The sequence below is a fragment of the Convolutriloba macropyga genome, chromosome 6 (genome assembly GCF_964194025.1).
Source record: "Convolutriloba macropyga chromosome 6, txConMacr16.3, whole genome shotgun sequence".
NCBI classification, from domain to species: domain Eukaryota; kingdom Metazoa; phylum Xenacoelomorpha; order Acoela; family Convolutidae; genus Convolutriloba; species Convolutriloba macropyga.
In genome coordinates, this window is record NC_134473.1 from 10285185 (window position 1) to 10300231 (window position 15047).

The window sequence follows — 15047 nt, forward strand, 5'->3', positions numbered from 1 at the left end:
CGATGTGCACCATGATTTTTTTCAATGTTTCAGAATATCCAAATATCAGAAATTAGACTTGTTCAAAAACAATCATACTATGGTGGGGTAACTACACAAAAAGACACAAAAGACAAAGATAAAGATTGCAACTTTCAGAATTTTATCGATATTTAATTTCGCTTATTGGTTTTCGGTTCTTCTGGGGTTTTACCCACCCCGAGGACCCCCTTCTGGTTGGTCGCTTCCCAACCCCCCACTTGCTTTCCGGTTCTTCTGGGGTTTTACCCACCCCGAGGACCCCCTTCTGGTTGGTCGCTTCCCCAACCCCCACTTGCTTTTCGGTTCTTCTGGGGTTTTACCCACCCCGAGGACCCCCTTCTGGTTGGTCGCTTCCCCAACCCCCCACTTGCTTTTCGGTTCTTCTGGGGTTTTACCCACCCCGAGGACCCCCTTCTGTTTGGTCGTTTCCCCAAACCCTCCACTTGCTTTTCGGTTCTTCTGGGGTTTTACCCACCCCGAGGACCCCCTTCTGGTTGGTCGCTTCCCCAACCCCCCACTTGCTTTTCGGTTCTTCTGGGGTTTTACCCACCCCGAGGACCCCCTTCTGGTTGGTCGCTTCCCCAACCCCCCACTTGCTTTACGGTTCTTCTGGGGTTTTACCCACCCCGAGGACCCCCTTCTGGTTGGTCGCTTCCCCAACCCCCCCCCCCCCCTTGGTTTTCGGTTCTTCTGGGGTTTTACCCACCCCGAGGACCCCCTTTTGGTTGGTCGTTTCCCCAACCCCGCAATTGCTTTTCGGTTCTTTTGGGGTTTTACCCGCCCCTTACACATCCTTCTGGTTGGTCGTCTCCCCAACCCCTCGCCTTCTTTCCGGTCTTTTTGGGGGTTTTACCCGCCCCAAGGACCCCTTCTGGTCGGCCGTATTGATAAATTCCGACTTTCGGTAAGTATTGGTAGATTCCGGTTTTTGGTACGTATTGGTAGGCTTCGGTATTTGGTAGGTATTGGTTTTGGTAGGTATTGGTAATTTCCGGCCTTTGGTAGGTATTGGTAGGCTCCGGTATTTGGTAGGTATTTGTTTTAGTAGGTATTGGTAGTTTACGGTTTTTGGTAGGTATAGGTAGGCTCAGGTATTTGGTAGGTATTGGTTTTAGTAGGTACTGGTAGGTTACGGTTTTTGGTAGGTATTGGTAGGCTCCGGTATTTGGTAGGTATTGTTTTGGTAGGTATTAATAGGTTCCGGTTTTCGGTAGTTATTGGTATTTGGTAGGTATTGGTTGGTTATAACACTCGTAGGGCATTGATATCGATAGGTTTCAGTAGGTTCTGGCGGTAAAAACTACTACTGTTACCACCAAACATTCCTGATTTTATTCGGTTTGTCTGAACTACTCTGAGTTCTCATTAATGGTTGAGACGCGGTCAACCTCAAACAATACAGTGCCCAAAATGAGTACCAGTTCATCCGATTCCCCAGATGGAGCAATGTTAACTCAACAATCCATTGGTACCTCAACAGCAACCAAGTCAAATGAACAGAAGCGTTTGGAAACCTCTAAACTTATGATCGAAAATGACATCAAACTACATACTGACTACCTGATCGCTGCTATAGAGTCCTCAAAAGATATCGAAACTTTAGAGGAAACAGTTAATGAAATAAGGAAAATGCAGCAGAAGCTTGAACCAGTTGTAATTGACATAATCAGTGGATTGGAGCCTGATGAACAAGATATTATGTCCAGAGAACACAGTCGTTTGAAGATAGAAATAAAACAGACTCTGACACTATTCCGAAAACACGTTAAAGAGACAAAGAGGCCTCTCCAGCAAACCTCATCTGGTGGATTATCCTTGATCTCCAATGAGAACATAGAAACACATGACAACACCTTGTCACATTTACAACAACGCCGGACTCATTTTGTCTTTGACGACACTCTTTCGACTGATCACACCACTCAAAGCAATACGTCAGCGCCCGCTGCGAATTCGCGTTTTGTCAGTTATGGTTATACTGCACCCGGTGGTACAACTCTACCTGTCAACAACACCTCATACACCTCAAATTGTAAGATGTCAGCTGCACCCTGCAGTGCATCTCAGCAATCGTTCTCAAATTTTCCTAGCGGACTTCCCTCAACTGATAGCAACTCACTTGGACAAAATAACTCTTTTCCATTAACACAGCCAAGCTTCAGTAATTTTCCTAACACATCAGTTACGCAGATGCCATTTGCTCCTATACACAGTGCCTCAATGTCTACTTGCTTTCAAAAATCCGTACCCAAGTTACATGCGGACCATTTTGATGGTGATCCAATAAGCTGGATGAAATGGTACAGCATTTTTCAAGCTACCATTGACAGAGCACCAATGACATCTTCTGAAAAAATGATTCACCTACAATCACTATTAACAGGTGAGGCGAAAGCCCTCGTTGACGGCTATGGTTGCAACGGTGACTTATACGCTTCAGCACTTCATCGCCTTCAAGAACACTTTGGGAATCCAAACCGAATTGTAAACGCTTTCCTTGAGAAACTGAATAGATTCAAATCACCCAATTTATCCCATCCAGAGAGCTACACACACTTCTCTTCTTTTCTTTTGACAATGGTGGATACCTTTCAGCAATTAGGATTCGTTCACGACCTTCATTCAACTACCAACCTAAATGTGGCGCCAGCAAAATTGCCCAATACCGTACGTCTTGAGTGGAACAAATTTGTGTTAGAAAAGGACTTCCAGCAACCATCTCTACAGATACTTTCTGACTGGCTTCTGAACTACTCCAAAGCGTGTCGAGATTTAAACTCTAGCCTCCAAACTTTTCAATCCAGCCACGCAAAATTGTCCTGGAAAATTTCTCCGAGTGTACAAAACTACACATCAGCTACAAGTGGATGGAAAACTAATCAATATAAACAGTCAAATAGCAGTTCTAGCAGGAACTTGACAGTTGAAGGCAGGCAACCCCCTGTGATACTTTGCCCAAGCAATGAAAGTTGCCATTTTCTATACAAATGTACCCACTTCCAAGCTCTCCCAGCAAGCTTTCGCAGAGAGCACATAAGAAAACTTAGATTATGTTTCAACTGTTTTGAAAACCATCACGTAGAAAAGTGCACTTCCAAAAACGTTTGCCGTAGCCACAATTGCGGTATGAAACACCACACTCTATTGCACGATAGTTTCGCTATTAAGTCAGATTCAAAAAAGTCTAATGTGAAAACTATAAATTTACAAGGAACAGGACAGGTAGCCGTTGTTCCTGTACAACTCAAAAATGGTGATGAAGTTTTGGATACTTATGCTTATTTGGACAATGGTAGCTGCCAAAGCTTGTTGCTGAGGTCAACTGCAACAAATCTGAATTTAAACATGAATACTATTGGAAAAATGCCAATTAGTGGCTATCATATGACTAAAGAAATTGATTGTGCACCTGTAAAACTTCAAATTAGACCCTTACAAGGGGAACAGCCATTCGAACAAATAGACGTCGTCGCCGTTCCGGATCTCAATATGTCACCCGTTGATACAAAGAAACTGAATCGCCTCTGTGATTCCTTTGAACAACTCAACCATATATGTTTCCCTGACATAGGGGACAATAATGTTTCCATCATTTTTGGAATTGACAATCTAGATCTGATACACTACAAACAGATAGTTAAAGGACCCAAGAATGCACCATGGGGAGTTGAAACCCAACTTGGTTGGACATGCGCTGGAAAAATTGACTTAATCCCAGATGATTGCAATCCAGTTCAATTCACTCAGCTAAACAGCCATCCTAATATGGACAACAGTATGTTCAAGTTGGTCTCCGATTGGATGAAAATTGAAAACTTAGGCATAGCATCATCCAAGAAAGCAATGTCTAAAAATGACAAAAGAGCCCTTGATATTTTAGAAAATACCACTAAACTCGTCAATGGTCATTATGAAGTTGGACTTCTCTGGAAAGAGAACGCCAATCTCCCAAATAACAGATGGCTTGCGGAGAAACAACTTCATCAGCTCAACAATAAACTTTCAAATAATCTAGAATTAAAGCAAAAATACGAGGAAACGCTTGAGAAAGACTTGCAGAACGGCTATGTCACAAAAATTAATCAAATTAAAGAACAACCAGATGAAAAGACTTCGTTCCTTCCTCATCATCCCGTGACTAATGAGAACAAACCTGGAAAAGTACGCCGTGTCGCTAATGCATCAAGTGTGTTTCAAGGTCAGTCCTTAAATTCTAATCTTCTGAAAGGTCCAGACTTGCTGAGCAATCTTACCGGTGTAATTTTGAGATTCCGGGAGAACAAATTAGCGCTTTCCGCTGATATTGAACAAATGTTCATGCAAGTTAAGGTAGCTCCCGAAGACAGAAAATTCCTACGCTTCCTTTGGAACAATGATGGTCGTATTGAAACTTATGAGTACACCAGTCACATTTTTGGAGCCACTGACTCACCATGCATTGCCTCATATGCTTTGCGAAAAACGACTCGTGACAACGACGAACAGTTTCCAGATGCTCTCAAATATGTAGAACGCAACATTTACATGGATGATCTCTATGTTTCCACAAATTCACTCGAAGATGCTGAAAAAATACTGCAAGGAATGAGAAAAGTTCTTTCTAAGGGAGGTTTCAACCTAACCAAATGGAAATCAAGCAGTCCTGAATTTCTAAATTCAATGGAACCTAAAATAAGGTTACATCCAGACAACGCTCTCCCTCAGTACCAAAAGGTACTTGGATTACCATGGAACGCAGCATTAGATTGCTATGTCATTGAAAGTAAACTACTTCAAAAAATCCAGATTTCAGGCAACATAACTCAAAGAGTATTACTCAAGTTGGTGGCGTCGTTGTTTGATCCCCTTGGGTTCATAGCGCCCCTAACAATTCGTCTACGAAAAATTTTACAAGCCGCCTGGAACCATGGTCCAAAATGGGACAAACCCCTTTTACTCGATAACATCCAGGATTTCAGTAGTTTAAGGGAAGAAATTCCGGCATTTAAGGACATCGAAATTCCTAGGAATTATTTCCTAGATAAAACTATTAGCTCATTTGAGCTGCATACCTTTACTGACGCTTCGGAATACGCTCTATCTGCCGTCTCGTACATGCGAATTGAGTACTCGGATCGATCGATCTCCGTTAAATTTGTTATGGGCAAGGCTCGTGTAGCCCCAATAAAAAGGATGACTATCCCCAATCTGGAATTGCAAGCCGCTGTATATGGAGCCCAACTAGCCCAGTTTATAAAAGAAGAACAAGATATAGAGTTTTCAGATTGTGTTTTTTGGTCTGACAGCACTACAGTCCTGTACTGGCTGAGAACACCTGAAATGCGCCATAGAATAATTGTTGCAAACCGAATAGCCAAAATTCTAGATGTCTCCTCCGCTTTCGATTGGAAGTACGTTTCATCCAAAGCTAACCCTGCAGATGACGGAACTCGAGGATATAGCGTTGAGCAAATGACATCAAAATCTCGATGGATTTCAGGACCGTCATTTTTGAGTCAAAAAAGATCTGAGTGGCCAAAACAGGAAATTTTGCAAGCTCAACAAGTAAATGTTGTTTCGTTTTCTTCAGTAAACTCAACTGTATCAAACATTGTCGACGCGACAAGATTTAGCAGTTGGAACAAAATTATACGTGTGATAGCAGTCTGTATTCTTTTTGCGGACAAATGTAGGAAACGCAACGCAGAAATGAAGTTAGCACATTACATTAGAGCTTATCTGCACGTTATGCACAATATTCAAAAACAAGATTTTCAATCAGAATACGTGTTGTTGAAAAAAAGACTTGAGGTCTCTGGTACTAGCAGATTGAAAGCACTATCACCTTTCCTAGACGAGAATAACCTAATAAGAGCACGTGGTCGCTTGACAAAAGCAAGTCTTTTGATGACCGCTCGTCATCCCATAATACTTGACGGTAACAATGCTGCAGTTAAACTGCTGATACAACACACACACGAAATTAATTGTCATTGTGGTCCCGAGCAGACTAGAAACACTCTCATGGAATACTATTGGATACTTCGCTGTAGAGCAGTTGTTAAACAGACTATACGCCACTGTTTGCCATGTCGTAGAATGCTGCAAGATGTTAGCACCCCCCAGATGGCTGATTTACCCGAGGAAAGATTACCCAAGAAAAATCAGTTTGTCTTTGAAACAACTGGTCTCGATTTCATAGGACCCTTTCCTGTTAAAAACAATGGCAGGCTATCTAGCCGATATATTTTGCTCTTCACCTGTCTTGTTGTTAAAGCAGTACATCTTGAAGTTTCGAATGACCTCACAACAGACTCTACAATCAACTGCATCAGGAGTTTTGTTAGCCGCGGAGGAAAACCCAACAAATTCGTCTCAGATTGTGGCAAGTCTTTTGTTGGTTCAAACAACGCTCTGCAATCTAGCATCGCAGAACTGAAAGAATCAAAATTATTAGCAGCTAAGCTACATCTAATGAATGTGGAGATAGATTGGAAATTTAATCCCCCAGCTGCCCCCCATTTCGGTGGAATTTGGGAGAGATTGGTACAAATTTTTAAACTATCACTTTACAAGGTCATTGGTTCGAGAACTTTAACTGACGAAATTCTCAGTACAGTTTCTTGCGAAATAGAGGCAAGCATGAACTCCAGGCCTCTCACAAATGTTCCATATGATATAAACGACCCCTTACCACTGACACCAAATCATTTTCTCCTAGGTCGTTCATCCGTTAACTTGTCTCCTTGCGTCTTCATTGGTAAAGAGAAGAATCTTTCAAAAGGTTGGCGTTCATCACAACAAATTGCAACTCACTTTTGGAATCGTTTCCTACGGGAGTATTTACCAACTCAACAAGTACGTTGTAAATGGCATAAGATGTCGAAAAATTTACAAGTTGACGACTTGGTATGGATTCTAGAAGATTTCACCCCTCGTGGCCTCTGGCCTTTGGCTAGAGTTATTCAAGTTTTCCCTGGCACGGATGGGACTGTCCGATCAGTTAAGTTGAACACGTCTTTCGGAGAACGCATTAGACCCGTTGTGAAACTGAGCAAAGTTTTCGCAGAATGAAACCCAAATTTCGGCATAAACAAACAGTCTCTTTAAAGATAGGAAATCTAGGGACAACAGTTTGCCCTTCTAAAGAAAAGGTGGCTACTCAAACTTTCATGGCTTCTGATCAACACGTTACACCCTCTTACGTTCTGGATTCTCATTTACAAGCCAGCAGATCGATTCATCACATATTTATGTTCCATTGATCATCCTTTATCACCAGCCCATTTCAACTTATTATTGGTTTTATTTTCTCGCAGGTCTAAGACCCACCCCTCTTACTTTCTTTTGACAATGGAGGTATTTTTTGTTAGTATTTCCGATTATTGATTTCGTTGGCTCGTTTTTACGAACCACCAGCTTTAATTTGTACCCTTATATTTCATTACAGTCAATTTTATCTTACTTCTTGTTTCAACTTTAAGGATGATTCAACACGCTGCAATCCGACGGTTTTATTCTTTCTTTGCAATCCTGCAAATGGGGCCGGCGATGTCAAGGACATTGTGACTTCTCGTTAACAAAGCCCGGCATTCTCACAACAATTATTGTCAAAACCTGACGGAAGTAGTCGACTTCTCAAAAACCTTTTATAGCAACAAACAAGCGAAACAAAACGAATCAAATTTAATTTTACTTTAATAATACACAATCAAAATAGTCCTAAGCATCCCCCCAATCCCAACAACATTCATTAACAAATTATAAGAGAAACAATGGAAAAAATCAATATTCATTGTTGTTTTTAAAAATCTTCTTGCAAGGTTACTAGCGTAGAGAAGGTAAATTTAATTGTTTTAATTAGTATGTATAAAAATAATGTGTTCCACACCAACATACAGCAAAATCTTGCCAGCACAATTGATGCATTAGAAATTGTTACCAATTTTTTTAAAAAAAACTGTCAGCTTTTTGAGAAAAGGAACCTAAATTCAAAGAATTGTAGATTGGTGCAATCATGATTGATTAAAAGTGTCAAACAGTTAAAACTAGATTATCACCTCTCATTGAGCCAGGTTCAAAGACAAGAATTCTTTACCCCTCTCCTTGGGCGGCAAAAATGGTTCATGAGAACACGAATTGACTAACTCCCTACTGTTTGGTCGAGTAAATGGCCCGAATGATAGCGCTAATTATCCAATATAACAAGCTACACACCGCACGAAACTCTGAATATGGAGGCACGAAATCTGCTAAACGCACAAAAAAATTGGAAAACATAGCCGGCAGATTGCCGGAACAGCTGCGAAAGAATAGACCTGCGTGCCGTATAATAGAGATAGAAACAGAGACAGATCTAAAATGAAAAAAACGACGCCGCTTAAAAAACTAGGTAAAAAAACTCAGCGATAAATTAATAAAGCTTGTTAAAATTTATCCCGCAGAAGCCTCTTTTTAGGGACTTTTACTGCACGTATGTGTTTCTTTGACCTTAAACAAATTCAAATTAAAACTAAGTTTTAAAGTGCATGTTTGGGCCTATCTTAGGTTATCAATATAATGTTCAACTAAGTTTTAAGGCCGCCCTGTTCGCGTTCTTAATTTCTTTCGCAAAGTAGAAAGAATAGAAAGGACTGTATTATGAGACGGTTAATTTCTTGTCTAATTGTCCAATACAAGTTATAAAGGCATAAAATATATAGTTTAAATTTAAATAGACATATGTTCACTAAATACAATGAAAGCAAAACCAAATCATATTTATAAATGGTACATAAACTTCAGAGCTTTTACGGCAAGAATCAACAGAATCTTCTTTTAAGTTAACTGCATTTCCGTTTTCTTAATCAAATACAATTTTTCGTACCGGAAACATAAATACTTGAATAAATATATTACTGGCAAATATATGAAGAAAGTGTACGTAAAATGACCAACTATGATTGAAACAGATCAAATAGAACTATACTAGCTGAGATTTGAGTACACAATCAATAAACAAGTACAATTAAGGTAATATGAACTGAATATCAGATTTTCACATTTTCAGCTATGTCCAAATTGGGGCTAAAATATACGGTTTTTTGACAATAACTCAAACAACAAAAAGATATCATACCAAAATTATGTGAGTCGATAGACGCTAGTAAGATACATATTGTGAGTGAAAAAGAAGGTTCTATCTCGAAGGGACCAACGGCGGCTCCCTTATAAATTCTATAACCAATCTTAATACATGGGGAAACTTTTCAAATGTAAATAGCTCTCACAATAATGATTCAAAATTGAGGAAACTTGGCAGTGACTGGCACTAGTCTGCGATATAGCATATGAAAAAATAATGAACTAAATCGGACATGTAGTTTTTGAGATAATGAGATTTAAATGCCAGACCGCAACATAGCCGGCCCTATTTTGATTCTAGCAAAATACTTTCAAATGCGGTCATTATCTGATGTAATAAGTTTAACTAATGGCCGTATATAAGTTCCTTTAGCAGTTTTGATTGTTGCCATTCTAGCTATTTTATCGTCTCCTTCATGAAGCTTCTGAATTCCGGCTAAAGTGTAGTTGAAGTAGCTTTCCTTCTCATCAACCATCCAGACTAAGTCTCCCACTTTTATGTCCGCGCCTGAATCAGTTCTCCATTTTGCTCTGCGTTGGAATGATGGTAGATACTCGCTCATCCACCGTTTCCAAAGGGCTTTCAATTGCTCGCTGATGTGTCGGAGCGTTTTTCGATAAGAAGCATTGTTATCGCTAAAAAGAAAAATGGGCCATGACACGTTTGCTCCCCCAACAAGGAAATGATTCGATGTTATTGTATCCAAATCTTCAAAATCGCTACTAACTACTGTTAGAGGTTGATTATTGAGTAGTTGTTCTGCTATGCAAATTACTGTCGAGAGATTTTCTTCTTTCAAAGATTCTTTGCCCAAAATATTGAAAATCGCTCTTTTGCTCGATTTCACTAATGACTCCCAAGCGCCACCGAGATGTGGAGCAGCAGGTGGGTTGAAAGTCCATTGTATACCGTTTTGTGCTAAATTGCGCTGCATTTTAGAATGGTTCAGTTCTTTGAAGGCCGCTTTCAATTCGTTCGCTGCGCCTAGAAAGTTAGTTCCGTTGTCAGAAATTACTGTTTTCGGTTTCCCTGTTCTCGCTATGAACCGATTAACTGCGTCTATGCAAAACTATGTGTCCAGTGATTGAACAATCTCCATATGAACTGTTCTGACGCTGAGACACGTGAATAGACAAATCCATCTTTCACTGTTCTTCGGAAGAGTTTAATTGAAAACGGTCAAAAGTAGTCTACCCCGGTGTTTGTAAACGGAGTTACATTATCTTCTACTCTGACTACTGGTGAATCTGACATCATTGGCATTGGGGCTTTGCTTCTCTTCAATTTTCAGTGTAGACATTGGTGTTTAACCGATCTCAGTGTGTTTCTTAGACCAGTTACCCAAAGCTTTCCTTGAATTTCAGCTCTAATATGTTCCACATCTTGGTGATGGTTGTGCTTATGCTGAAATTCAAGATATAATTTAACTACTGGATGAGAATGTGGTAGGATAACAGGATGCTTTTCTCCGAAACGGAGGTTTGCATGTCTAAGTCGACCTTTTGCTCTCATTAGATTTTCGCTCAGAAACGGATTCAGGGATGCAATTTTACTGTTGCTTTTGACAGAGTCTCCTTTCTTCAACGACGCTATTTCCATTGTGTAACTTTCTCTCTGGACTAACTCCCATATTCGATTCTCGGCTTGATCAAGCAATTCAGGGATTATTTCCTTGTTCCTATTTCTCAGATTCAATATTCTCGCAAATACATTTCTCAGTCTTCTGAAGTTACTGAATCGTTTCCACTCAATTGGAGCTGAATTTTCGTTCGAACTACTGGCAAAAACTTCTTCTTGATCAGGAACTACTTCTTCTTGCTCCCAATTTTCTGTTTCGTTAATTTTGCTCTTTGACCAATCCGGCCCGTTTATCCAGTCACTTTGCATCAGTTCATTAATGGAGAGACCTCTCGTTCCCAGATCAGCTGGGTTGTCAGCTCCAGCTATATGTCTCCACTGATCAACTGTTGGACTGTCTAGGATTTCTGCTACCCGGTTAGCAACAAAAGTAGCCTTTTTTGTCACTACTACGCGACCATTGTAAAACAGTAGTTGAATCGCTCCGCAAATAGATTGACGCAAACGAAATTGTATGTTCTTTCAAAACTAGATCTTTAATTCTGTTCGCTGTAACTGCTACCATTAACTCTAATTTTGGTATGGTATGGTGCTTCATTGGAGCCAACCTTGTTTTTCCAACAATGAACCTTATTAGTCTATCGCCCTTTGGTTTATTAATTATAACGTAACTTTATGCACAAAAAGAATCTTCCGACGCGTCTCCAAAGACGTGTAGCTCAATTCTGTCACAAGGTTCCTGATTGTACCATCTTGAAACGGATAATTGTTTTGAATTACTCCATTCTTGCACCCACTTGTTAAACTCGGTGTTTATGTCTTCGGCTATCGGCGAGTCCCACTTTTGAACTTGTGTCTGCCAGATTCATTTCATTAACATCCTTCCTCGAATGACAAATGATGCCCTGAACCCCAGGGGATCAAACACTTGCGACACCCTTGACAAAACTTGTCTTTGCGTCCAATTCGTTTTCTGCAGGAACTCTTGGTCCTTTCGAACAGTTAACAGATCATCGGCTGCTATCCATTCAAGTCTCAAGACCTTAGGGTTATCTTCGATTTCTATTGGTGTAATTTCGCTGTTTTCAATTATTTCTTCGAAATTAGAAAACCATTTTGTGAGGTTGAAGCCTCCTTGTGCTAACAATAACTTCAGGTCATGGATTACTTCAGATGCTTGTTCAATGGTGTGAACCGAGAGAAGCATATCGTCCACATAAAAGTTACCCATTACCCCGTGCAATGCAATAGGATGTTCCAATCCAAACAGTTTTGCACACTGCTGCAGGGCATAATTTGCACATGTTGGAGACAATTTTGCTCCAAAAACGTGCCGGTTGTACTGGTACGGCATCAGTTTACCGTCTTCATCTGCCCACAGAAACCTGAGGTAGCGTCTTTGTTGTTCAAGCACTTGAATTTGCAAAAAAAGTTCTTCAATATCTGCGGTTAGTGCAACACAGTTTTCTCGAAATCTGAACAAGATTCCAATAAGATTTTGCAGAAAGGTTGGGACCTTTCATCAAAACGTCGTTCAGTTAGTATCCTCGGAACCTTTTCGCAGCATTGCAAACTCTTCTTACTTTCTCTGGTTTTCTGGGATTTACAACTGGATGATGAGGCAGATACCAAACATCCTGACACTTAAATTCACCCTTTTCCAGCAAGGTCATATAGCCTTTGGCTAGATTCTTTTTTTATTGATTCGATGTACTTCAATTTTAAAGACTCGTTTTTCGCTAATCTTCGTTCGAGCGAACGTAGTTGTCCGAGGGCTGAAGAAATATTGCAATCAAGTTTTTGTTCTTTTCCAGTAAAGAGCATTTGAACTTTGAAAGGTTCTGATAGCTTTAACGTTGTCTTCTCTAGTATTTCAGGGGACTTTGTATCTTCAAGTGTTCTGCTGTTTACTTGCAATGTTGTACCGTAGGATTCGATTTCCCACCACTTTCTCACAATTTCTGTTAGCTCTTGATTCTTTTGGCTATCGCTGCTTAGGAAACTGTTCTCTGTCCTTTCGCTATTTGGCAGTGGACCACTTAGCGTCCAGCCTAATGGAACTTTTACTGCCCATGGAGAATTATTTCCACAATATTTGTACTCTAAAGGTCTTATTACGGAGTAAGCATCTTGACCAAGAATCACTTTTACGTCTTTCAAGTCAATTTTCTTCAGTCTTATGCACGATTAAAGAGGATAATGTTCACTTAGCTCGATTACATTGTAAACCGAGGATCTATCTACAAGATCTTTATAACTACTGGCTATGATTTTTACCGTGTCGCTGATTTCATCGGCCGTCCCAATCTTGACCGGTACTTTCAAACAGTCGATTGATTTCGTTCCGTGAATTGTGTAGCCATTTGTTCAGTGGAAGATTCTTCGTGTAGCCATTCGTTCAATTCAATCAGATTTGGCAGCTTCGACCTATGCGACGCGGTTTCAATATGTGCAAACCATCTGCGTTTTATGTCTGCAGGTAGTTTATTAACTATCATGTCTAGATTACTTGATAAAAACAAATCGTTGTTGTAACCGAATTGTTGCAGAACGTTTACAAAATTTCCGACAGTGTCAACAAAAATAACAAAATTTGCACTATCATACGGCCGTAATTGTGGATGGTTTTGAAATATTGCGATCCTATTTTCAAGTGCGGCTGACCGGATTTGTGCTCAAGTGTTTTCCAAGCCGTGTCGTACATAACGCCTTAACAACCCATACAATCCAGCGCTCTTTTTGCTGGCCCAGATAACAGTTTTTTCAAATGCGTCATTTTTTCGTCGTTTGATACGGTACTACGATCGACTGTTGACAGAAACATGCCGCTCCTTTCTGGCCAATCAAGAGGATTGCCATTATATTCTCTTAACTTAAATTTTGGCAAAGTGCGATTAACTAAAGAACTTACTGGGTAGATATCATGCTGATTAAAGCCGTGTTTCGGACTTGATTGCGAAGTATCAGAAATCTCAAATTTACTATGCTGCCCCTGGTTTAAGCTCACCGTTCCCAGAAAGTGTCTGACTGGAGAACTGCCAAACACACCATCTCTCCGAGAGTTTCCTTGTGAGATCAGTGACCTCAGCTAGCTGTTACTGTATTTCCGTTGAAATGAGGCTGCAACATCGTTTGCATTTTGTTGATTGTCACCCTCTGCTTGATTAAGTTTTCTATTTTCGCCCAAATAGTCTTCATCGTCACTGCAGCTGATATTGCCCAAGAAGTCTCAACCGTCTGGTACAACTGGGTTTTTCAAATTTTCAGGATGAAGTTCGTCTTCCTCGTCGGCGTTGATTTTGAGTTTCAACATTTCGAGTCTCTTCTGCTCCTCGAGTTGTCTCAATTGCTCGTCAGTCTTTCGAGCTCGTCTTTCCTGTTCAAATTTCAAATTCTGCATCTGATATTCAAGACTCAGTTGCACTTGGCGTTTTCTCTCAGCTCGCGCTTCTCCCTTTTGTTTCATTTCTTCTTCCGTTGAAACATCGAGCAACACATCTTTCGATTTTGGCTGATCGGTTTGTGTCTCAGTTGCGCTTGTGTTCTGAGGTGGCTCAATAGTTTGTCCTGTTTCTTCCTCGGCCCCATTTACCGATGGCACGAGTGAAGGTGTTGGTTCTCTGACAAAGCTCATTGACTTTGCCGTCTCCAATGACTTCTTCTTCTGGTCCCACAATGCCAGAAGTTCTTTTCTCTTCAAAGACAAGTTTCTTTGTTTCTCTTGCAGATCTGCTTTGCGCGTTGATGGGACCCGTGTGCTGTAATGTTTCATTTCTTCAACTATTTTCTCGTCGAGGGCAAGATATTTATCAAGATTGGTTTTGATGATCGCTGCTCTAATTAGTTTAGAACCAAATTGTCTTCTGAGTTCTGCTCTTCTCATTTGAAGATCATTAACATTTTTCTGTATTCCTTCGCCAATTTGGTAACGATACTCCACATCTTCCACCGTTTCGAAATCAGTTGAATGATTAGATATACCACCACTGCAGGCTCCAGGGGGACTTTGTTGCTTTCTTCTAAACATTTTTGAGGTTGTCCGGGTCGGCAGACCAAATGTTTGGGCCTATCTTAGGTTATCAATATAATGTTCAACTAAGTTTTAAGGTCGCCCTGTTCGCGTTCTAAATTTCTCTCTCAAAGTAGAAAGAATAGAAAGGACTGTATCATGAGACAGTTAATTTGTTGTCTAATTGTTCAATACAGGTTATAAAGGCATAAAATACATAGTTAAACAAAGCGTGCGTAATATTAAAATAGACATATGTTCACTAAATATCAATGAAAGCAAAACCAAATCGTATTTATAAATGGTACAAAAACTTCAGAGCTTTCATGGTAAGAA

The 15047-nt window shown here is 40.3% G+C and overlaps 1 protein-coding gene across 1 annotated transcript in view; it reads right to left on the minus strand.

Moving 5' to 3' along the window:
• The window catches only part of LOC142341222 (uncharacterized), a 297980-nt gene that overhangs the window by 176837 nt on the left and 106096 nt on the right, over positions 1 to 15047 (minus strand). The window contains exons 26-29 of the mRNA XM_075392141.1: positions 13937 to 14614; positions 11871 to 12115; positions 11483 to 11558; positions 10678 to 11100 (exon numbers count right to left, since the gene is read on the minus strand). Coding sequence (XP_075248256.1) covers positions 10678 to 11100; positions 11483 to 11558; positions 11871 to 12115; positions 13937 to 14614 — 1422 coding nt within the window. The remainder of the gene's footprint in view (positions 1 to 10677; positions 11101 to 11482; positions 11559 to 11870; positions 12116 to 13936; positions 14615 to 15047) is intronic.